The sequence below is a fragment of the Myzus persicae genome, unplaced genomic scaffold (genome assembly GCF_001856785.1).
Source record: "Myzus persicae strain clone G006 unplaced genomic scaffold, MPER_G0061.0, whole genome shotgun sequence".
Taxonomy (NCBI): domain Eukaryota; kingdom Metazoa; phylum Arthropoda; class Insecta; order Hemiptera; family Aphididae; genus Myzus; species Myzus persicae.
This window is the reverse complement of record NW_019102308.1, coordinates 452,218-478,187: the sequence shown is the minus strand read 5'-3', so window position 1 is coordinate 478,187 and position 25,970 is coordinate 452,218. Positions and strand designations below refer to the sequence as shown.

The 25,970-nt window shown below is 30.7% G+C and overlaps 4 protein-coding genes across 7 annotated transcripts; 2 read left to right on the top strand and 2 right to left on the bottom strand.

Annotated features, from left to right (window-relative positions):
• Window positions 1-3: 3 nt before the first annotated feature.
• On the top strand, window positions 4-2,920 carry LOC111031837 (60S ribosomal protein L13). 2 transcript variants are annotated; one of them, XM_022311947.1, is made up of 5 exons: window positions 4-122; window positions 349-626; window positions 694-873; window positions 947-1,081; window positions 2,736-2,920. In XM_022311947.1, the coding sequence occupies exons 2-5, from the start codon at window positions 381-383 to the stop codon at window positions 2,853-2,855; spliced, it is 681 nt and encodes a 226-aa protein (XP_022167639.1). In that variant the 5' UTR covers window positions 4-122; window positions 349-380; the 3' UTR covers window positions 2,856-2,920. The 2 variants fall into 2 exon arrangements, with proteins under 2 accessions (XP_022167639.1, XP_022167638.1); XM_022311946.1 differs by having other exon boundaries at window positions 61-194.
• Window positions 2,860-8,145, bottom strand: LOC111031835 (pyruvate dehydrogenase phosphatase regulatory subunit, mitochondrial-like). Of its 2 annotated transcripts, XM_022311943.1 has the most exons (16): window positions 8,012-8,145; window positions 7,656-7,905; window positions 7,468-7,595; window positions 7,301-7,404; window positions 6,965-7,228; window positions 6,600-6,870; window positions 6,421-6,545; window positions 5,595-5,791; window positions 5,095-5,249; window positions 4,839-4,978; window positions 4,696-4,725; window positions 4,462-4,610; window positions 4,144-4,348; window positions 3,789-4,058; window positions 3,537-3,709; window positions 2,860-3,316 (listed from the first exon to the last, which is right to left on the bottom strand). In XM_022311943.1, exons 2-16 carry the CDS (start codon window positions 7,883-7,885, stop codon window positions 3,058-3,060), a joined length of 2,700 nt encoding a protein of 899 aa, XP_022167635.1. In that variant the 5' UTR covers window positions 7,886-7,905; window positions 8,012-8,145; the 3' UTR covers window positions 2,860-3,057. The 2 variants fall into 2 exon arrangements, with proteins under 2 accessions (XP_022167635.1, XP_022167636.1); XM_022311944.1 differs by lacking the exon at window positions 4,696-4,725.
• A 5,774-nt stretch (window positions 8,146-13,919) lies between these two features.
• LOC111031813 (signal recognition particle subunit SRP68) lies at window positions 13,920-19,421 on the top strand. Of its 2 annotated transcripts, none has more exons than XM_022311917.1 (12): window positions 13,920-14,047; window positions 14,328-14,457; window positions 15,191-15,257; window positions 15,326-15,439; window positions 15,502-15,658; window positions 17,354-17,475; window positions 17,684-17,867; window positions 17,935-18,162; window positions 18,234-18,380; window positions 18,478-18,623; window positions 18,698-18,941; window positions 19,009-19,421. In XM_022311917.1, exons 2-12 carry the CDS (start codon window positions 14,370-14,372, stop codon window positions 19,252-19,254), a joined length of 1,743 nt encoding a protein of 580 aa, XP_022167609.1. In that variant the 5' UTR covers window positions 13,920-14,047; window positions 14,328-14,369; the 3' UTR covers window positions 19,255-19,421. The 2 variants fall into 2 exon arrangements, with proteins under 2 accessions (XP_022167609.1, XP_022167608.1); XM_022311916.1 differs by having other exon boundaries at window positions 14,044-14,204.
• Window positions 19,422-19,684: 263 nt separating this feature from the next.
• On the bottom strand, window positions 19,685-20,996 carry LOC111031793 (zinc finger protein 398-like). Its single transcript, XM_022311893.1, has one exon. The coding sequence runs from the start codon at window positions 20,709-20,711 to the stop codon at window positions 19,839-19,841; it is 873 nt and encodes a 290-aa protein (XP_022167585.1). The 5' UTR covers window positions 20,712-20,996; the 3' UTR covers window positions 19,685-19,838.
• Between the last annotated feature and the right edge of the window lie 4,974 nt (window positions 20,997-25,970).

The following is a 25,970-nucleotide window of genomic DNA, read 5'->3' as shown; positions in this document are numbered from 1 at the left end:
GATCATAGCGCGTCATTTTGAGGTTAGCCGATAACTCCTATCAACTACAGCTACCAAACAAACACCGTTCCTTTTCTATTCGTCCATTCCCTCATCTCTGTGGTTGATTCCCTTCATTTTCGGTAAGTACATGCAATATTATTTTATCCGCTTGAATCCTAGAACTTAAGACGTCGATCAACCTCAATATTTTTGTACGTATTTAATTATACAAGTCAAATAAATATTAGACTCCCCGTAATTGTTTTTTTAATTTTTTTTTTTACCACCCTACTTTGCCATTTATTGGTACCTTTTCGTTATGATCCGCATTGGTATTTTGAACAAATCATCGTTTCCTCTGTTTAGGATATAGGTAGTCAACAACAAAAGTCATCAAGATGGCTCCAAGCGGAAATAATATGATCCCTAATGGGCATTTTCACAAAGACTGGCAACGGTACATTAAGACCTGGTTCAATCAACCAGCTCGCAAATACAGGCGTCACCAGAACCGTATCAAAAAGGCCAAAGAGTTGGCACCTAAACCAGCGGCGGGGCCTTTGAGACCGGTTGTGCATTGCCCAACTTTGCGATACCACACCAAAGTCCGTGCTGGACGTGGTTTTACTCTGCAAGAGCTGAAGGTAATTTTATTGATGGATATTGAATGATAAATATCTACTAAGCTCATATGTCTTGCCAATTTATTAGGGTGCTGGTTTGAATAAACATTATGCCCGTACTATTGGCATTGCTGTAGACACTAGACGCCGGAACAAAAGTGTAGAATCGTTGCAAGTAAACATTGAACGTTTGAAGGAGTACCGTTCCAAATTGATTTTGTTCCCACTCAAGAGCAAGACCAATAAGATTAAAAAGGGTGAAGCTACTGTACGTATACTTGAATCATAGTGTTTATTTTTAATTTAGGGTTATTGCTAATATTTGTTATTGTTTTTTACAGGAAGAAGAATGCAAGACAGCTACACAATTCAAGGGAGTTGTATTGCCCATTCAACAGTCTGTCAGCAAAGAACCAGAAGCACGAGCTATCACAGAAGAAGAGAAGAAGTTCAATGCTTTCAATGCTATTTGCCAAGTAAGAAAAATATTGAACTTAATCCTAATTAATGCACATTTTTAAAATCCACATTTTGTTTCTATATAAACGTGCGAGTCATAGGTGTGCAAGATTATCAATTATTTTGTTTCTTTAAAAACTAATTTTTGTACCTTACAAAAATGTAAATAAGAGCAAATTGACATATTAAGTAGAACATTATACCAAACGTACAATCCTTAAAGGGGCTACTCTAAACCATTTTGGTTTCTTACATGAGTGGTTCTTGAGTCAACCTGTACAAAATTAATACGTAATAATTTGTTTTAAATTAAATTACCTATAGGATAGTAATTTCTCTTCACTTTATTTAAAGTGTTGTTAAACTACCTATTGACATTAATTGTTATAATTTGGATTGACTGTTTCTATAAACAGCCAAATCCTATTAGGCCTGCCCATTTTTTTTTTTTATTTTTTGGCTGGTAGATGAATGGCCATAATTTGCCTTTTTTTGCACAATACACATGCAAAATATGTATGCTTATTTAGAGAAATTATAAGATGAATCACAGTAAGTCCATGTTGAAACACTGCCTCAATTAACGCTATTTCACTATTATTTTGTGTAATTTTAAATCTTTTTATTCCCTATAACAATGCAACAGTTACAGTAAAATGGCATTTTAATATCAAAAGACAGTGTAATTTAACTGTGGTCAACCCTGTGCTTTTCTTAGTGCATATGTACTTACAGAATCCAAAGGTTATTTCTTAATAATATGCTATATGTGGCTCGGTTGGATTAGAATTGTCATCTACGCACAGCCAGCGTGTTTCTCAAAGTTGTTAGCAAAGGTATCCACGTCTATAGGACACAGAAAACTCTTGGGTCTCTAGATGGAATTAAGTCACTAGTCATTTCACATTGTTGTAATATTTTGTTTATTCATTTGATTCCATCTAATTTTGATTGTTAACTTCATTTGATCAACAATTAATTGTTTAAAGACACTTCCTGTCTAGCACTACCCAGTTATTGTGCATTCTACTTATATTACTTAATTTGTTTTATTGGCAGGAACCTATTTCAATTATGATTTTGGAAAAAAATGTCTCTTAATTTATAGAAACCCCTAACCTAAACTTACTGTATCTATAATAAATATTGAAGTCTTGTATGAAAGTTGAACGACTTAGGCTTTTATCGTTTTTGTTTTTTTTTTACAAAAAGCAAGGACTTATTTTGGGATGTTGTATTTTTTATTTAACTACAGTTAATTTTTAAAAGGTTGTTACTTTTTTGTTGCTCAACTGAAAAAAAAATTATGAACTGCAAAAAGTTTAATGTGTACAGTTCACAATTTACTACTAAAAATGATCATGTTTTGTTATTACTTAATATTATGACATAAAGCTTCTCATTAGTATATACTCAATACCAATTTTAATTTTCCTTTTTATGATGATAACTCAAGATCATTTTTCAATGTTATAATTATACAAACTTAAAGCTTATAATTCAAGAATTTATTTAATATTTATATGTAACAGAAATGAGTTCTCAGTAAACTGAAATGTATATCAACAATTTAGTCTATCATATTGAACTATTCAAATTATATATGATTTGCTTATTTATTTATTTCAAAGTGTGTTTTAAAATGTTTCTAATTAAGTTTTATAATTGCAGGCAAGACTTGAAGCTAAATTGGTTGGTATCAAAGAAAAGAAGGCTAAGGAAGCTGCAGAAAATCCAGATGCAGCGAAAAAAGCCACTGACAAGAAGGGCAAAGGAAAGAAGAAGAAGTGATGTGTGGTGGTGTATTTTGTTTGACTTTTATATTTATAATAACTCAATAAAAACGTTGAACATGATATTTGATTTTTTTTTCCAATATAATATCAAAAATATTTATTTCTTAGTTATTTATATATAATACAGTGGGTGGCACATTATTATTTTTTAATTAACTTCAAATCTAAATGCTAAAATGTTGATTAAAAGAATAATTTTAGTTCCTTGGTATTTGAGAAATCACTTTTGGCACATATTGTGAGTCATCTGAAACTTTCTGCATATTTATATTGACACACGGGGTATGTATTTTTGGAGTAACTGGAAACCTTGTTCCGGCTATATCAATTTCATATTTTGCTGTTGGCGACAAAATATAATCATTTGTGATAACCATATGATTTCTATTACGATTATCTGTGAAAGGTCGGCGAATGTATGCCAAACATACTAATTTTTCCATGGTGAAACCATACCTGAAATATAGAAAATATTTTTTTCTTTAAATCAATGATAATGTATGATATTAAGTAAAAATGTAAATTTATGCAAAATCATGGAAGCCAGTTTAATATAATAAAAAAAATTCCTTATATTTCAAATTAACAAATAAGGTAATTACCCTAACAATAACATATTTCTGAAATTTAAAATTTAAAAATATATTTTAGGGTCATGATATTAGTCTTGACTCACCCAGCTGATGTTACAGTTCCAACGAATTTACCATTTCTGTAAATAGGTTCCAATCCCCAAGACCATATATCCTTATCAGGATCTAAGTCATCTAAGATAAACATAACAAGTCTTTTGGTAATTCCTTGATCTTTTTGACGTTGTAGTGCAAATTTTCCAATGAAGTATTCTTTCTGTGAAAAAGAATATATGAAATAATTGTAAAAAGCAGGATAAAAATGTGGTTGATGATTTACAACATGAATGACCTACATCAAGTTTTACTACATGATTGCATCCAGCTTCGAACGGTGTAGTGTCACGAGTTAAATCTTCAGCCCAGAATGGTATAAATTTCTCAATTCTCATGAACCGTTGTGTTAAACTGCCAACATCTCTAATTCCATAGTCGAATCCAACAGTAATTAAACGATCGTACACGTGCAATGCATATTCTGATGGTATGTACAGGCAAAATCCAGGTTCACCAGTATGTGTAAAAGCCATCATCATAACATCAGAAGCGTAACCAATGTTTACAGTCTAACAATACGCATACAATTACAACAATTAAATTGATAGCCGCAGCTTTATTTTTTATTTTTTCTTAATATTACTGTTAACTTGCCTTATAGGTGAAAGGTTGTACATTAATATCAACATCAGTTTGTGACAGTTCAGATATCAAAGCGCCTGCTTTAGGACCAATTATGTTTACAACAGTATACATTGAAGTTATATCTGCTAGCTGGATTGATTCATCTTTTGGCAAATGGTCTTTAAGCCAATCTAAAACTCTGGTTTGTTGACTGGTAGGTGATACCATTAAGTAACTGCAAGTAGATATAAAGTAGTTTATAAAGAATTTAAATACTATCAAATTTTATTTCCTCAAAAACAGAATACCTATTAATACTTTAATTAAAGAAGTTTTTTCATCTCTCACCAATTTTCCCGTTCACGCACTAATAAACAGTCATTTTCGTAACCACCTCTTTCATTCAACATTCCTGTGTGGACAATACCGCCAACAGGAATATTCACATCGTTTGTACACAAAGATTGTAACCAATCAACAACACCATTACATTGAGACTGGAAATAATGCAGAAGAGAAGACATTAGACATGAGTAAAAGCAATATTTTCAATAGCATACACATAAAATATAGTATGTTTACCTCAGTATCGTCGTTCATATCTTGTTTTCCCTTAACGTATATATACAAATAATTATTACATAATAATATACTGTTTAATAAAGGAACATATTCAATAGGTAATACATGGAAAAAGATAAATATGATGTTAAATATTAAAATACCTGAATTTTCATTTTAGAAAATGAAGACATATCTATAATTCCAACAGATTCTCTGCAAGCATGATATTCTTCCAACATAAAATCAAAGAATTTTGGTTTGTAAAATGTACCTGGTGGCATTTCTGGAGGAGAACCTTTTCCTGTTCAAAATCTTTCATTGTATTTATATTTTAAAAATTAATCTACATATAAACGCTTTTATTTTAACCATTAAAGAATTGTAATATTTTTCCTATTTAAATACATTTTTATTTACCATTGTATGTTGTGTCAAAGTACAATGGTCGTTCATATCCCATTCGAGTACCAAAAACTGCTCCTCTTTTTTCCAAAACACTGAACAATGGTGAACACCGTAACTTTCTAGCATTCTTATATTCATTTTGGTGAGGATATGGTATTGAATAATGTCTTGAACAATAAATTTACAAATAAGATACAAAAATTTTTAAATTATTACATGTAATTCAAAGAACAAATTAGAAATTAGTTATCTTTAATTTCAAATTATTGTATAAATGTGTCAAAATTGTTCACAATTAAAACCTCAATAGTTCCATAAGTTATATGGTAACCGTAAGTACCTCAAAACATTTTGACTTCTTAGATAAGTTCTGAATAAGTTAAAAAAACATCAAATTTAAATAATCAAAAAATCTAAATTTGTACAACAGGTTTTAATATTTATTATTTATATATAAAAGCATAATTAGGGTTTATAATATAATAATAAAGCAAACCATTTAAAAATTATACCTGCCAACTACTTCTTTAGTACGTTCTTGTAAGTACATTCTATTATTATGTAGATCTAAAAACCGTTGTACATCAAAAGCTAAATGTTCTTGTGTAGGTTTTCCTTCTATGATCCATTCAGCCATAGCTTTTCCTATCCCCCCAGCTCCTTGTAATGGATTGCCATTCATTCCAACAGCTACAAAGTAGTTGTCAATCTAAAAAAAAAAATTTTAAGTCACTTAAATACTTTATAACAATTAATATTTTAACTATCATATTTGTACATATTAATATATTATATATTCTTTATGTCAACACTCATTAGCTTGTATTAAGTTCTTATTCATACTACTTTCAGTATCTTATAATTAGATATAGGAATTCAAAGACTTCTGTGTTTCATTATACAACAATTCAAAATATATAATTTTTATTACTTGGCATTTTTTGCTAATAATATATTATGTACTATATATTAGTATATTATGTTTAATGTAGTACAATTAAACTTAAAAAATGTTTTTGGATACTTTCCTCATTCATTCGTAAATTAATTTAATCCTATTTCAAAATAGTAATTGCAGTTTCACCTATCTACCTGTAGAAAAATTAAAATGTACTAATGAAAATTTAAATTAAATTAAGTTATCAAATGTAATTTTGAACAAAAACATTTTAATTAAAATTTTAATTTATGCTAATATTGTAATTATATATTTGAGTTTTTTTGCAATTTAAATTTGGTCACTTATATTACATAATATAAAATAAATATAATTTTGAACTCATCAATACCCTATCTTTACTTATAATGAATTTAATATAACAATTTAAAATAGTTTACTTCTGGTGTTTCTCCCAAAATCCATTTTCCATTTGGTGTAATTGTATCTGGAGAGTTGGCCAATGTTGGATAAACAGCATCTTTCAGAATTGGAATTCGAGACATAGCTTTTTCCCAATAGGGCACTAAAACAAATTTAATTAAAATAATATTATCTTCCACCATTTTAATTTACTTACTAAAATGTGTCCAATCTGAAGGCATATCTTTTTTCCAATCTGGTGGTATTAACTTCATATTAAGAAAAGCAGGTTTAGCAATTTTTTCAAATCCACCAACCAGGAATCCAGAGTTATACTCTCTAGCATAAATATGAGAATCAAAATCTCTAATACATGGTAAATCGACACCGATTCCAGGTAATGGACTAGTTGTTACGTAAAAGTGTTCAGCTGGGTAAACAGGCACTCTGACTTTAGGAGAACATAAATTTCCTACTTCTCTTGCCCACTAAAATCAATAATTTGCCATTAACCTTTATTATAATTGACGTATCAGAATTGTTTGAATATTGCTTCACTAAAATTTAAAAAAGTAATTTTACCATTCCTGCACAGTTTACAAAATATTCACAGTGGATAAACCCTCGACTAGTATGCACACCCTTAATTCGATCTTCTTCAGTGACAACTTTCTGAATATGGCAATTAGTAACGTAATGAGCACCACCTTCAGAAGCTAATTTAGCTAATGATTTACATATTGCTTGAGGATCTGCCACTCCATCTTCAGGAACCCATACTCCACCTTCTAAGTCATCAGTGTTTAAAAATGGATGTAATCTTTTCAATTCATTTTTCCCTAGCATCTAATATAATTATAAATATCAGGTCATAAGAAGGTATTTAAAAAAATTAAAGTAAAACTTTTATTACTCTACCTCACAGTGCAACCCAGTAGGTGAACTATATGCTATCCTCCGTTTTAGTGCTATCATTCTGTCTTTAGTTTGTGCTAAATTTAAGCTACCGCATTGTTTTAAGCCTGAATGAAAATTTAAATATTATAAGAATAAACAGGTAACACTTTCATTTGACAATAACATACCAATATCATATCCTTTAGCTTCTAGCTGCCTGTATAGTTTAATACTGTACATAATGATGTTGCGTTCAGCAACTGGTTTGAATAAGCCCAGAGTTCCTGAACCGAAATGTGATGTCCCTCCACAAGGCCTACGTACACATCGGTTCACATTTCAAAATGTTCAATTTGGCATTCAATAGGATACATACTTTCCCTGGTCGATGAGAACAATATCTGACCACCCGTTTTCCACTAAATGGTAGGCCAGTGAATTGGCCACTACTCCTGTACCACATATCACAACCTGTGCTTGGGTCGGGAGTACAGACTCATGATTTATTGTAGAATGTGTACGGGTACAGTCACAACTGCTGAGGCTAATGGACCAACGGTTCAACTTTTTCAAGTACAATCTTTTTTGCCATCTGGTCAAGAACATATTTGAAACTGTTCACCAACCTAAAATGGTGTAGAGGACATTATACACATTACACAATATGTAACTCCTCAACATATACTATCATATTTTAATGTACAATTATTTATGAAACTTTATAAATTATACCTCTGATGAGCAGTAAGAAATCACAAACAACTTTTATTCCATTTTAAGGATTATAAATGAATTTGATATTTATATCTTTATTTTTTCTATTCAAAGTCGAACAATTTATTTAAAATTACAGTGATAAGCATAATACCGAATATTACCGATAATAAATAGATAACCTGGTAACACAATGTAAAGAAGATAAGGTGACACCCCTTGTACCACAGAGTAATATTACTGTATGGCTTGTACGCATTCCGGTTTTTTGACAATTAGGTACTTTGGTATTACAATGTACAAATATGTCGTGCAACTGTGCAAGCACCATTCGCCAGAAGCCAGAAGGCCGGTTTTATATTTGTATACTTATTTTTAATGTAAAATATTAAATATATCCACACATTTTTGTTATTTTTGATTTTATTACCTAAAAATTAAAAATAGTAGCCAAGTAAGAACTATTTTCAAGTGATTATTCTGTTCAATTAGGTACAATTTAAAATAATTTCAATTATGAAAGTAATATTATATTAAATTTTGAAAACTAGTTTATGTTACACTTTATCAGTTTAGACTGATTCACTAAATATTTTTGTTTTTATTTTTTTTCCCTTCTTTTCTTTGCATCACATACAAAATGCATTCTAGATAGTAAATAAAATGTAATAATTTTTTAGTTAATGCAATTACAATTATTATTATGACTTTATTTGGGTATTTTGGTGTACTTGGGTCAGTGGTAGTAGTCTATATGAACTTTTATTTAAAGTTAAAACTCGTACAGTGAGTCGTACCTTATACCTATTTGTATGTAGGTATTATTAATTCCATTTTTGTACATACATGTACCAATTTATTAATGAACATATACATATCATACTATAAATAAAAATTTTATTTAAATAAATAAATTAGTACGATATGCAGGCTACCTGCCATGTTAAATTATTACGGTTTTTACATAATAATTGGTACATGATTCCGAAACATGGGTTTTTTTTAATAAGCAATACAAAACGTGTGTGAAGTCGGGGTACCAAAAACTAGTGATAAGAAGCCTTGTACGTTGTGTTGCATTTTGTTTAATTTCAGGGGTTTTGTACTATTTCACCGAAACTACAGTTTCTTTACGAAGTAGATGTCACCCTATGTCACACATTAATTTTTGTTAATTGTTTTAAAAGTATATAAATACATTGTATTGGCGTCATCGCCACGATAATTATGCCGAACATATTGACAAATAAATAAAAATGGAAAGTTAGGTTATAAATTCAAAATTCCACTATTCCTCTAAAGACTAAAATCAAATATTCAAATGCACGTTGTTGAGTTATGTAATTTGACATAATTTGTCTTGGAGTATTTAAAACATCTCATTGTACGGAAACAGGTATGTAAATCTTTTATTAGTAAAGTTATAGTCTTGATTTCTGGAGGATTTGGTATTAATTTGGAAATGTAATCGTTCCAGTGAATAAGGGCAATCTTTTTAGGTATTTAATAGTTTTGATAAAAATGAATAATGAAGGATACTTCTCCTTGTATTTAGCGATTGTATATTAAAATATGATAATATTCGATTATAATCTGAATGTCGTGGACGTTTGACTTTAAATTTAAATGCTAAAAAACGAAGAAAACGATTCTGAACAGATTCAATATTTTGAGTTACCCCTATATTATATTTGAAGACCAAATAATGGATGCATATTCTAATTGAGATCTGACAAACGCAAAATAGATACTTTTAAAGGCATTTAAATTATTAAAATTAGTACAAGTTTGTGTAATGAAACCGAGATTGATTCTTTTATCAATGTGTTTATTAAAACTTAGTTTGGAATCAAACATGGTTCCTAAGTCGGTAAATGATTTCACCAGTTCAATAGAAACATTCATAAATTTATAATCAAAATAAATATGAGATTTTTTAATATTAAATGATAGTATTTTGCATTTGTTGATGAAGTGGCTAGATTGATTGTAGTAGAATGTTCCTTACGAAAACCATGTCGAGTGTCTTGCAACAAACTATTATACGAGACATTTGTTTGTTTATTATTTTTGGAAGTATAGAGATTATTGAAATTGGACGGTAATTATCTAAGGAAGAGCGTTCTTCTTTCTTGGGAATAGGGGAAATTACAGTTATCCAGATTGTAGGAAATATACCAGAATCAAGTGACTGGTTAAAAAGAAAATGAATATGAGGTGCAATGACAAAATGGCATTCGTTTAAAAATGTAATCGACAGATTATCACATATTATTCTGTTTGCCTATCCACACAGTGATGCTAGCAACTAAAGCACTAATGCTTTTTCTAGTGATAATTATTATTTTACAGTTGAAAATTGATAGACAAGTGTCTCTATTATTGTTTTTATGATTTATGATTATTCATACTGTGATGCGTATACATCACAGTTTGTAGAATCAATTTACAAAACCATATGTATTATAAAGTAATTTTCTAAGTTAAAATCAATATTAATACATTTATTTGTAGTAAATATAAAAGTTTAATTCTATAGAACTATTAAAATATGTAATAATTTGTTGTAGTGTTGTTAAAAGACACTCAAACACTGTACGTCCGACAGTGTTTAAATGTCTTCTTTGTTTTAAAATGTTAGCCTTATAGTTATGTAATTATGTAGGTACGTATTATATTTCAATATGATGTTGACAAATTATTTATCAACTGCAATAAAATAAAAATACATAATATGTATTAATAATATTTCCATATCATACAAATGTTGTGAAAATGATTAAAGCATTCTTGCTTTGTTGTCAATTTTGATTTATAAAAAGTTTGCAAACTTTCATTACAATGGTTTTAATGTTTTTTTCGATGTTATAAAACTCTCCCATTTAATATAAAATATATTTATCAAATGATTCATTATGCTGGGTTCAGTAAGTATTATACCATACCAAGATGCTGTTTGCATACTACATAAACATCATTGTCCATTGTACAGTAATATCATTGAATATTTATTAATTATTACTAAGGGTTACTTTTCAAATGAGTATTAATAACTGTAAAATATAATGAATAACGATAAAAACATTTCTTTATAGTTTATAAAAATGTTTATTTTTTAATTGAGTTTCAGCATGAACAGCAGATTTCAACTCACAAGATGTTACAAAATTAATTGATGACAAGAACAAATAATTTATCCATTCCAGCCCTGCTATCTACATTTACTGTTAAAGCATTATGATCTATGACAAGAAATCACCGTTGAATCTGTTATAAAACACAATACTGTTGTATACTTTTTACATTTTAGATTTAATACATAAGATTATAAAATTATGATTCAAATTTGTATTGTTAAAGCTTATTACATAGAATGGTAATTACTAATTCAACTACAATAACTTTTGAATCCAAATTTACTATGTAGTATGCTGTTGAGACCAGAAGATTGTTGCAGACTGGAATTTAATATGGAGCTAGGGGTTTCATAATCATTTAATTTTATATGATAAATAAATAAATACATTTATATACTTATTCATATGTTGAAAAAGTGTTACTTGTCAGTACAGACATGGTTATTTTTTTAGAATAAATAAATTATGAAACTAACTTAGATTAGATTTGTTTTAAAATATGAACTAATTATCATAGTATCATAATCGATTTACACTTAAAATATTTGACATTTGTATCTGTTTGTAACGGTTTGTAATAAATAATAATTATAACTTTATTTAATATTTGTATGCTTAAATTATTTTAATTGTTATGACTATGTCGGCTATTGTCACAGTATTCACAAGTTCAATGGCGAATTGAAATAGAAGCATATAATTGTTGAATATAATATATTTTTGTAATTTTAAAAATTAAAACCTATTTATTTTAAACTTTTCAGGTGTTGTGGTTCTGCTTTTTCCGACCGATTTCCTTACAGCAGCATCACATCAACTCTCATAGTAGTTGTAGTTAGTATTAGTGGTAGTTGTAATTAAAAAAAAAGTCGTTTTAGCTGTAGTTTTAACAGGCCCCCCCCCCAAAAAAAAAAAATAGTTGCAGTGGTAGTTTTAGTTGTAGCTGTAGTTTTTTTAAAAATAAAACCCAAAAAAAGTAGTTTTAGTGGTAGTTATAGTTGACAAAAAAAAAAGTAGTTTTAGATATAGTTATTGTTATAGTTGTAGTTTTAGTTAAAACCATAGTTGTCGAAGAGAGTTTTACCCAGACAGCTAAAAGTTCCGACGAATTGTTAATTCCGACACGAAATAGTCGAAGAGTAAGCTCAGACATCAAAAAGTGCCGACGAATTGTTAATTCCGACACCAAATAGTCAAAGAGTAAGCTCAGACATCAAAAAGTGCCGACGAATTGTTCATTCCGACACAAAATAGTCGAAGAGATTTTACTCAGACAGATAAAAGTGTGCACGATTTTTTTCGGATAGAAAACATTTTATAAGCTAGCTTTAAAATGAGTTTAAAAAAAATTGGATGAAATAGCTCATTACATTAAGACTGAATATCCAAATTTAAATGTTGGAAATGTTATAGTTTCTGACAGTTGTGTAACTAATATTTGCAATATCATCTTTAATAAAGAAAATTATCATGGTTTAAAAAAATCAATTACAAATGCTGTCAATAGAAACAATTCATCTCTCCGTAAACGTATTACAAGTATGAACAATACTGATTTATGTAATGTGTCAGAAATGAATAATACAATAATAAAAATATGTATTGAAAATTGTAACTATACTTGTAGTGATTTCTTTAATTACAATAGCAAAATTCTAAATAACATATGTAAACACATTAAAGTCACTGCAAATCATGTTAACCGTATTGGCGTGTATAGAAAATGTAGGAAACACTTTAATGTGTTTGTTTGTAATCCATCAGATGATACAAACAATATGAAATCAAATACTGTTTATTTTAATGAAATTTCTAGTATTGAAAATTGCACTTCATATTCTGATCAAACACAGCCTGAACTTGTGCAAAATGACTATGTTTCACTTGAATACACCAGTGTATCCCCCCCAAAGTGATTATAATTGGACGATACCTAAGGGATATTCGACAATACCCAGTAGTACTCCAATTCTAACAGAAAACATGATCGTTGAATCTGATTTTGTTACACCAAGTAAATTAGAATACAGAAAAAGTGTTGGACTTGTGGCAAGTCCCCTTAGAAATGCATTTTTTAAGAAAACTCCGGTTAAGTCTGGTGCTGCCTTTGGAAACAAAAAATTGTTTTCCAAAACAATATGACAACAATGAATGTCTGATTTTTGAAGGAATTTTCACTAACCTAACCATTGAAATGTGCTCATGTATTGTAGTCATGAGGGGTGCAAAACTTTTAGAATATAAGTTCAGGCTCAAAACGGAACGTTTGTGGCAAGCGTGTTTAGTTCTGGTTTGAATTACCATCACAATCCAGATGACAATGGTCTCACGAAGCACGTAAAAGGGTTTCAGCGAGACTTGAACAAGGAAGCGCTACAAAAAACTAAAGCGTTTTCCTTCAGGTCAGAAACTATCGACGTGGCATTACCCACTCAGTTGAATTGTGGCAATTTGCAAGGCATTAAATCAGATGACGTCTTCGGGAAAATCAGTTCAGAGGCTTTGACTGCCGATGATTACGATAAAGATGAGTTTCATGATATTTTATTGATGTGTAACGATAAAGAAAACAACTTTGTACAGCATGTCGGTATACCGTCAGTGCACTGCTATAGTGCTATAGTAAAGAACAGAGTTCATCTCTTCTCTACATCATGCCTGGTAGATAATAAGAAACAGCAGAAACAAACAAAACGTTTCATGCCTTCATGGTTACTTTTTACGTCGAAAAGCATTGTATGCGGTCACATGGTCAGCAATGGTGGATTGGTGGTCCAGATGCCTGATTACTTTAATAAGTCTGATAATGAACCGTAAGGAATAGATTACCGGTCGACCAAACGTCGTTGTTGTTGTATGACGTATCTATCAATATTTTCTTAACACGTCGTATCTACACAACTACACGTCGTAACTCGTAAGTACTAATACATTGTAACGTTACGAAATTTGGATCTGGTTTTGCACTTGGTAATCCCAATCTTTTACGATTTATATTTTATTCCACGTTTGTGTAACATATTATTCGAAAGTTGTCAACGTGTGTTGTTTACTTATATTGCTGTGCAAAACGAGTGAGTTTGTAGTCTGTAATCTCTTAAATTCATATCGATCTTAACTTACTTTTACTTTTTAAAATCATTTTAATAAATAATAATAATAATTGTCTTTACAAATTTATTATAATTTTTGTTCAGGACAAAGTATTCTGTAATTGTCACTACATCTTACCTGGCACAATGTCTAACCAAATTGTTGCCAACGAGAGCAATAAAGAGAATGCACCAGAAAATGAAGAAAAGAAAATTCCCATATTTTCAATTGAAAGTATCCTTTTTCTATTGTTAAACGGTTTTTCTTTATGCCTACGGGGTATATGGCAGGGATTTGCAGCTCAAAGTTACTGAGGGCCAATTTTTAGAAAATTAAAATCTAGTGGGCCAGAGCATGGTAAGCAAAAAAAAGGGTCAATCAAAGATTTAATTGGTGTTAAATAGATTATAGAGTATAGACGATAAACTTTGAAATTGTATGATGTAATTTGAAAATAGGCTCGCGGACCGCCAGTTGTGCACCCCTGGTATATGGGCACGAATAATAATAAAACGGATATCATCTTATCGGTAATCTATCACAAAAAAAAAAAATAATGATAACTTGTGCAAAAGATTTTATGTATAATGCTTTACTAATTTAATTTACAAATTAATTTTATTGTAGGTAATATAATTTTCAAACACTTTGTTTACTAATACTTTTCTTTTTTTTGGCTTTTTTGAAAGTTTCCAGGTCTTCTATCGCTTCCACAGTGCCTCACCATACACTATTAATTGTATTTTATGTTAACTTATGTATGATTTAAAACATATTTGGTTACAGAACTAAAACTGTTTGTAGGATATGTTTCTGTTTGGTTGTATTCTATACCATCTGTAAAATATATTGAACCCATATCTATTAAATAAATGTTAAGTAACTTAAGTTTAATGAAATTTAAGATTAAAAAAAGAAGTTCCTACTTATGTTTAAATTAAAATATTCCTTAATAATATTCTAACAGTATTAAAGATTATTAAAGAAGCCCAACAGCAGCATGGCTTAAGGCACAATGATTATCAGAGATATAGGTAAATGTTAAATAGTAATAACTTTTTAGTTTTTAAAAAATACTTAACTATTCATTTTTAATTTGTAGAGGTTATTGCACCCGGCGTATCAGACGTTTACGAAAAGTTATGCATTTACAACAGGGAGATCGAAGACATTTTCGTAAGAAAAATGTTACAGAAACTAATCTGACTGATGAAAGGTTAAAAAATTGAAATCCTTAAAATAATCAATTGCTTATTAGTTACAATGTGTATACTTTAGAGCTGTTTACATACCATTGATGTTGGCCGAAAGAGCATGGAGTTACGCAATGCAACTGAGAGTTGAAGCTAATACAGAACCAAGAAAAAAATTTCATTTGGTATCTAGATTAAGAAAAGCTGCTAGCTATGCAATACAACTTCAAAGGCTTTGTGAGGTAAAATAATGTAACAACCCTAAATAATGCTAACCCTAAATTTATTGATAGGCTATTGCAGAAGTTTTCCTTGTGGACTCCAATTTTATTTTTGGTGGGTATAGTAAATTGTTTTTAAATATAAAATATTTAATATTAGATTGCCATAAAATATATACATAAAGACAGGAAAGTTCTATTTTTTTTTTTTTTTATAAATATGAGTAAAATAATTATGATCAGTATTTACCATGCAACTATTTTATTAATTTATTACTTATATTTAATCTTAGTTTCATCACTCAACCTTTGCAATTATTACGACTGTACCAGAGTAACATGTCCCCTCAACTCTGTTAAACTAAAATCTAGATAACGATCAACAATAAAAATAAAATATCTTTAGTGTTGTGGGTCACCAAGGTTTAATATTTTTCCTAAATGGGCCCCACCTTATAAAGTTAGATGATACGATAAACTGTATATAATTAAAAATTAACACATATACTACACAAGTTGCCATGACTGCACGACCCAACTTCATGGGCCAGGCAACCTTCTTATGCAGCAAGCTAAGTATATTTTTTAATAATCTTGCGAGCCGCATTCGTAGTAAAAAAATTTATTTTATACAACAATTCAATTTTATTATTACAATTTTTATGATTACATTTTAAATAAAAAATTATCATTATTATTAAAACATATATAGATAGCATATTTCTGATTGCGATGGCTTAGCCACTAAAATTTTGTCGGAATAAAAAAATATACATGCTAAATTTCAAATGTGATCACGAACCCCATATTATGACAGGGTGGGCCGCAAGTTGAAGACCCCTGGTATAAGTTCTAGGACTCAAATACACATTTTTAGGAATATTTTAAATATTGAACACTTTACACAGTAAAACTAGTTTTATTTCAGTATTTATTATTGATACCGTAGTTGAATAGGTTATTTTTGAGGTTATCCTATATAATTTTGACTTAAATCTGACAGAATTGGAGCAATTTCAAATGGTTATCATAATGTTCCTTCATTTTAATTTGTTAAATTATGCTTTCAGCCTAGGTTTGATTCATTTAATTTTTTATGAAAACATCTCATTTATTTTTATATTTTAATAGTATATGTTTTTGGTTTCTCCCAATTATTAAGAAAAGTACTTGATATTTTTTTACTTTTGACCCCTTAAAGTGCCAATTCTTCTCTGTGCAGCAAAAGAAAACTCCATAAATTGATGAAAATTGCAGAACCTGTTTTGATGGCAAGGAGAGACATAGATTAAGCTTGTTCTTTCGTTAGACAGTGTATAGTTAACTTTCCTGCTAAAAAAAATACATTCATCTCTCCAATTAGAAATTTACCTGAAGAGTTAACATTTTGAAGTATACCTGTGAATCTGTATTTAGTAAAAAAATATAATTTTTCTTTAATTATGTAAATATTATTTATCCTATAAATGCTTATTAGTATTCCTAGATTCTATAAGTCTTGATTCAATATTTCAATCCAATAAAATCTGGATCAATATTTTTATATTATCATCTCCCAAAAATATGTATACAAAGAGTTAAAAAATATGAAATGTATTTTATATTATTACGTTTACTATACTAAAATAATATTAGATATTTTCACAGTTTTAACCTTCATTTGTTATATATTTTATTCTTAATAAATTGGGTTTAATAAAAATAAAAACATTTCAGTCTGAAAAATTTGATGCCCGTACTCAACTAGAAACTCAAGCTTATGTAGCTTGGTGTGAAGGAATGTTGCAATTTGAACTTCAAGAATGGAAGCCAGCTATAGAAAACTTAAAGAAAGCTCAGTAAGTTAAAATGTCTAATTTTTACTTGTTTTGTTATTGAAATTTGTATGAAACTATTACTTTTTACAAATCATTAAATATTTTCATGTAATTAGACATAATGTGATTTCAGTTATACATCCAATAATTATTGTATGTGAAATTTTAAAATTATAATTTTTTACATAAAATATTACTAATTTTGATATTAATATAAATTTTTTTTTAGAATGATTTATGAAAAATTAGCATCCGCTCTAAACGAAGAAGATGCTATTTTGTATAGAAATCGCTATGAAGAATTGGAACCAAGTTTGCGTTTCTGTGCGTATAACATTGGAAATGAGACAGATGTCAATCAACTATTACACTTGCGTAATCAAGCACAAGGGGATTTATTAGTGACATTAGATGTTAGTGAATTTTATTAGTAAAATAGAGAATATCATCGTTACTTTAATATATTATTTATTTATATAGACTTTGATGGCTCAAACAAGAGACTCATTAAGTGAAGTGACTTGGAGAAATCGTACAGTGCCCGTAAAAAATTCTCGCGTAAGGACTTTCTTATTAGCAAACCGTGATTTTAATAGTTTGTTGGACAAATGCACTACATTAGCTGAAAAGAGTGATTCATTGGAACAACATTTGATGGACTGTAAAGATGCTATGCTAGCAATAAGAGATGACATTAAAACTGAACAGGTCGGTTATTTAAAGTTATTTTAAATTTGTGTTTATAGATTTGAATTGATTAATATACATTTTGATTGCAGAAAATGGACGGTTCTTCAACTTCTTCAGCGTCATCATTACAGTATCTACATACTTATTTGTCATTCATTCGTTTGGAAAGATCAATACAACGTAATTTGTTGTTAATTGAAAGTGCACTGGAAAATGATGGCAAACAGGGAACTATTGTAAGTTAAATTTGGTGTTTTAAAATAATTTTTATTGATACTATAATAATAACTTTATATTCTTTTCGATGATATCCTTTTTATTATTTTAATATAGGGGAGTAAGAAGCTTCAAGATGTAACTAGATTATATGAGATATTGATACAAAATATTTTGGAAGAACAACAATTGCCTGGTTTGGAAGATGACACAGATTTCCAAGAAAAATTGATCATTAAAGCTAAAGCTTACAAGGCATTTAGGTACATTAAAAATATTTCACTGTGGTAATATTCTATACATTCTTTCTTATCTTACTCTAAATGATTTTTTTTAGATGTTATTATATTGGTCAGAGTTTGAGTACTCTGCATCGTTGGAGGGATACAATGGCCATGTATGAACGAGCATTGCTTCACATATCTTCCGCTATTAATCAAGTTGATGATGATTTGAAGACGCGATTGAGTAACTTGGTGAACACCATCGAGTCTTCTAAATACTGCGCTCATGCTCAAAGTGTTCTCGAACAAGATAATGAGGAAGAATTGGATAGTTTGAAAAATGCTAAACTGCAAAAGGTAGTATCTTAGCATATATAATTTACTGTTCAACTTCAATTTTATTTTAAATGTTAATTTATTTTAGATGCCTTTAACAAAACGTTTGGATGAATACTATGAAGATTCTAGTATATTGGGTAAAGATCCAAATGTCATCAAAGTGCCACCTGAAATGGAAGAAATACCGTGCAAGCCTTTGTTCTTTGATGTTGCGTTAAACTTTGTTAAACTACCAGTGTTCAAGAAACAACAACCAGTTTCTGACCCGGCTAATAAAGAAGGGATTTCCGGTTTTGTGAAAGGTCTGTGGGGTTGGGGTGGAAAAAAATAGTGAATGTTTAATTAACACATTTATATTTTTGAACTTGTACAATCCAAACAGTACATCCAAAAATGAATATGAAAACAATACTGTACATTCAAATATTATTTTATCTTTCAAAGTTTCAACAGTTTAAAATTTAAATATTAAAAGTTTGTTTAAATAATGATAATATACTATACATCATTAAATTTATGATTAATTCATTATTTCTATATTATGTTATCTGGTAAAATATAATAATTACTGCTAATGAAAGTAGTTTCATTGTTTTTATAACACAGATGTTTAATATTAAGGAAAACATTGATAATTACTAATAACATGATACATAATATTTACAAATTCACAATAATTTGGTAATGGTATATTTAATATTATAATGTTGGTGATATATAATGCACTCGCGTATAATATTTTAATATTAGTTTATAAGCGACAGTAGTTGCAAGAGTTGAATATAATATATATAAAATATACATAATATACATGATATTATATTGTAATATGTACATGGATGAAAATGAATGAAATATACAACAAATTGGTAAATCTTCGTTTTAAACTCGTTTTCCTTCTTGTTATTTGTTTGACTAGCACGTCTGTCCACCGCTTTTATCCCTCCTGGCAGCGTGACTCCTAGCGTGCTTCCTCAAGTGATCTTTCCTGTAAAATGCACGGCCACACTCTATACAAGCATGCCGCTTCTCACCTGTGTGCACCACCTTGTGCAGGGTCAGTTGCTCCTTGCGCTTGAACGCTTTGCCGCACACCGTACAGGCGTACGGCCTTTCAGAACTGTGACTCTGTCTGTGTCTCGTCAAGTGGTCCTTGCGCTTCAACCCCGCTCCACAGATGTCGCACACAAACCGCCGTTCCGTCGCGTGCGTGCCCAGGTGTTCCTCCAGCAAATGCTTGTCTAAGTACTCGGCACGGCATTCCGGGCATCCGAACATGGTAGTACCGTCCGCACAGCTCGTTATTCGTATTTGGCCGGGCTTCGGCTTGACCTGAGATGGAGACGACGACGACGGCGTCGTCGTCGTCGTAGACGGACAACGGTCACTGGATGCTGCTGCAGCGGCTGCCGAGGCGTTCACTTGTCTGCCTTGTTTTTTCCTCTTCTTAGGGGGTTTTGTCTCGTCGCGAGCGTCCTTGCAGACGGCCTCTCCAGAGTATTTGAGGAAGTGGTGCAGGGTGAGGGTGGCCGGCAAATGAGACAGGTAATCGGCCACGGTCGACCCAGGCGCAGCGATACTCTGCCACGACGGCGGCATGCCGTTGGGCTGCAACGTCACCTCTCCGTCGTTGGCGTACTGTTGCTGCGACCCACTGCCGTTGAAGTGTACGCCACTGATGCCCGCAAAATCCTGGTCAATTTGCAGCGGGCCGGAGGCGAAGTGGGTGCCAATCATGGCGAAGTCCATTTGCTGGAGAATGTCGCTCGAACGGAACGTGGAAGTCATCGTCGTTGTCGTCTGTCTGTCTCGTTACTTCCTTGTTAATATGGTAGTCGAGTTTATCCTCAATGCCACTCCTCCGTGGACGTGACGACACACGTCCGAGAGACCGAGACCGCCGCTGCGATTGTTACGGGAAATTGAAAAAACGAGATACAAGATGGCTGCGTTGATTTCGTATAATCAATAAAGTATTAAACGAACAAAAAGAAAAACTTTAAGTACGCCTTTCCATGAGCAACGTTTTGGCGCCCTTTCAAACAACCCTTCCGGACTACGTTATCAACTACTACACACTGCTTGCCCGCACGACCCACGCATCGGACGCGCTCTCGCCTTTGTCTCACGAACGAGTGAACGACTGTCGATGGCGGTGCGAACTGTTAATTTGTTAATTGTTTTTTGTTTATATAAATTACGGGGCCTTACGTCTTAGTAATAAGCTAATTAAAATTACGATCGTCTCTTACACTCGTCCCTGGCCAGTGATGACGTCAAAGTGTAGGATGAGCCTACCTTTGGATGTTTTGACCCCACGACCCCATGATCGGTAGTGGCGTATTTAACCAAGACGGGTCAAAGGGGAAAATTGCACTGGACAGCATATTTTGGAGCAGGCTATAGCCGCTAATCGCTATATAAGTATTACTTATATAGTTAAGTATACAACAGTGTGATAGTGTGAAAGTTCTCGAAACATTCTGAACAAGTATTACTTATAGCACTATAAAATAAGTTAACTAGGTAACTCTACTACTCTGGGAATTTTTTTATGTTTCTGGGATTCTGGGAATAAGTAATTATACAAGGGATTAGAAATTAGAATCAAAAGAGGGTTCATTTCAAATATTCATGCTTGTACTCTGTTTCTATGTACTGTACCTACTCATAGACCTTATATTATATAAGTATATATATATAGTAGTTATATAAGTTATATAACTACTACTTAGTATAAGCTGTGTCACTTCTTGTTGAGGGTCGTCCTTTGAGGTGGTCGGGGATGTCAAACCACCCAGTGGCGTCATTGCAGTTTTCAATAGAAGGGGGCAAAGGTTTTGACCGACCCAAAAGAGTAAAATAAAACCGCTCCCTCCGCTGACAAAAAAATATCTATTTACCTTATTACATGTGCCATTACCACTGAATTTATTTAATAATTTTAATATTTTTTTGTCATATTGTTACAACCCTTTTTACTGGGTAACAACATAATTTGCAAATATAAAGAAGCAGATATTTTATGAAAACAATTGTATAGGTCAAGTATAGGTAATTGTACCTAGTCTATAGGTGCCAATTAAAACTCTGTAAACTATTATGACAGTAATTTTTTATTGCCAAGTAAGCAATGGTTCAAGTTTCGTTTGTTTATCGAACATATCAGAAATTGTTTTCGATCCTTAAGCTATTTGCAGTAATTTTATTTTTTTAGCCCGTCTGATTTTAGCCTCACCCATTTATTTTATATTAAGACATACTTTGTCCATATTAAAATATTAATGTGAACATACGTCATGAAAAATTAAATTTTAATAAAGGTAGAATACTAGAATAAGATACTCAACTAAATTAACATAACACAAAAGAGTCTACGAGTTTACAATACACGAACACGACTGTCGCAAGTTAACTGAAGTGGAAGTCTTAGTCTGAGATCAATGATAAATAAGAGTGCCAATCGGTAGTTGTTTTTAAAATTTGTACTAATTTTAGATTTTAGAAATAAAACTATACGGAGTTATGACATTAACTAATTATTATTGTTATTATGCATACGATATTATGTTCTTTTCCTTCACAAAACAACACACACACACTTCTACAAACATACATACATGATACATACACTTCCGGGCGTCCCCGTATGTGTCTAAATATAAATATATTCCAACTATCAATATTAATTATTAATGCATGATTCTTACAATAATTTCTTAGTACACGGTATAATATTTTTTGAAAATGTTTTAAAAATAGGCATGTTTTTGTGCTGATAAAATGATTAAATGGCAAAAACCCGGCACTGGTCCATTGGACTGTTTTTTAAATCAGACAGGGACAAATGCCCACCTCCCCCCCTCGTAATTTTTTAATATATAGACATATAGTTGACAAATATGACACTTGGTACAAGTTCTCGTCTTCATCAGTATTTTAAGAGTATTTATTTTTATTATTTTCAATCGAATATTTGTATATAATTATATTTATAGTTTTTATTTGTATAAAATTAGGACCATGAATGTATCAAACCATAAAAACGAGTTTATCCAAATAATATCTACAATCAATTTATCGATGAATCAACTACTGCATAGACACGAAATTAGTGATAAAGTTAATAAATAAGATAATAGTTGATTGTACCCGCTTTTTTGTTATTCAACTCCTCCGAAATGGCTTGACCTATTTTCATGAAATTGTTTGTGTATATTCGATAGGTTTGAGAATAGGTCATACTCTATTTTTTAAACCCTTAGGTATTTAGGATGGCCCATCCCAAATATATTTCAGTATTTTAATCCCTATTTCTCTTAGTCACGGCATCACGCTTGAATGGCGGGGCTGATTTCGCTATTATTAACCTTATTAACCTTATAATTCTTTTTTTTGTTGTATTTGTTTTTGTCATAGACATATTAAAAAAATTACTAATATGTCTATGGTTATTGTCAGAAAAAGGTTCTTATGGAAGAAAAAAATAAGAAAATTGCGAGGATATCGCAAATACCTTTTTATTTTTTTTTTCGTTTAAACCGACAGCAGAGGAGGATCTGTTTGAACACTACTACTCCTCTGCAGAGCCATCGTTTATTAATGTTTAATAAAAACCCTAATACATACACATACTTAATGCACAAATAAATTATGGTTGTTTCACCTTAAAAATAAAAATATTAATACAATAAATACAATACAATAAGTAAATTAAGTCCGTCGGTAATCGCGGTCCGCGGCTGTCGAGTGCATCTTCGCGTCCTCAGTCAGTTGGGGCGGCTGCCAATGCATTCACTCTTCGATCGGTCTCAGCTATCCTTTCATCATGCTCCTTACAGTTTAAAATGTCGACCATATCGTTAAAAGGACTGAGTGCAGAGTGGCGCGTTGGGAGGCAGCCTGTAGCCGGTCGTTCTCGCTGGGCGGGACATCAGAGGGGCAGCACAACAAATCCTGAACGTCACCCGGGGATAGTAACCACCTTATAAATATTAAATAATCAAGTGACTGTATTTTACATTTTTACATGATATTTCAAATAAATAATAATATTTCAAAATGTGTTTACAATACAATATTTATAAATAGTAAAGAAGATAGTTCGTAATATTAAAATATGTCAATATGACATGTGTATAATGATAATTGATATTAATATCGGAAAGGCGGAAACATCTTTTTTTCAACAATTATATATAGTAATAGCATTTTGTAAAACGGTTAATATTAAAGGAGTAATAGTCAGGGGCCTAAATTAAAATGAAAAATGACGTTACGTTACAATACAATACTAATAATAAATTAGAAATTTGGAAAAGTATAATTTCATTTATTTTGCTGCCGTATGCAAATTTTTCTACATATACAAGTCTATTAATTTTATTTATATAATATCAATATACGATAATACTTATACATTTGATGTGATGTTGCTAATTGAGAAAATAAGATCATTTGGGATTCTATTTGATGTACCACGGAGTATTTTTGATGTTTCTAAATGATAATAAATTGAAACAACCAAGAAAATAACCCGGATTTAAAGAAGTAACTCTTTTATCGTGCGCACAAAATGGTAATTCACGGATTGCCAAAAAAAAAAAAAAACACAATTCATGAGACGTTTTAAAACAATACTATTTTTTTTATACTAATTCATTGTGGCGTATTACATCAGAACGTCTCAGTTCATCAAGCTGCAAATCAATTCTAGTTTTTCCGAATATTTTTAATTTGATAACCGAAGAAATGTTTAAGATATTTCATGTTTTTAAATTATTTAAATTAACAAAACCATTGAGACCAAACATTTTTTCCCTGGCGACTAAAACACAAGACCAACATAAAAGTATATTTAGTTTAGCACAACCAGTCAATCATGGAATTCATAATTAGAAATATTAAAATGTCGAATGTTAACTTTGTTTTTTTCTTTATGAGAAATTGTCAATTTTGCAATTTCAGGACATGGTCTATCATTTTTTATGATTGTTAATTTTTCATAGACATTTTTTAAATGAAATTCATTTTCCAATAGATGTTCGATTAAGCAACTACTTGAGTCAGTATTCATTGCCTATACGAAAATAGAAATTTCACCAAAATATATAAAACTTTAAACCATTATTCTTAGCCATAATTTTGATTTCGTCAATCTAACTTGTAAAATGTCCTAGGGTCATAGGGGCCCGTATAACTTCGAGTTAATTTCTCCAGTTAACAAACGATCGACAAGATCGCTAATTAATGTTTTGGTTTTCACGAATAAGCCGCGCCGTGGTCGCTGCGGTATTATCAACAAGTGTCTCGTGTCTGAATTATTGTTTGATGCACCAAAGGCCCGCGAGAAAACAATCAGGTGAGTTACACCTGTTGCCACCTCTTTCCAAATCATACATACAGACCTTCTACGTTTCGGTTCGAAACGTCGAAGCAGAACTGGGGTGTCTTGTAGAGTGTTAGTAATCACTAATTGTCATAGATAATATAAGATGATGGTCATATACTTATACGCGGTCAGAAAACAGATACCACTAACGGTGTTATACAGTATACACATACTAATTACTAAAGAAATTTTATGAATTTTTTATATATGAATCATACAGGTCATTTGCTACTTTTTTGGTGGCTTTGCTTAGTGGTAAATGATGAACCCGAAAGCGATTTCGACGCCTATTATAAAATTTTTTCTCTCATTACTAAATATAAAAATTAAAAAATTGAGGGTCATTGAAAAAAACCACTAAAGTAACCTATATGTTAGAATTTCATAAATAAGAATAATGTTGTTTAATGTTTATAGTTGAAATCGAAATTAAACAAAACATAATTTTAGCAAATTAATTAAAATTAAACCAAAAAAACATATCTAAAAATGTTATCTCTTTGAAACATAATATCTGGGACCAGATTGACATAAATGTAAAATCACTACCATTTGTAAGGTATTATTAATAAATAATACTAGAAAACCAGATATTTTTGAAAATAAATTTGGTATGAATATGAGGAAACATATGTTACATTAAGTAAACCATCCAT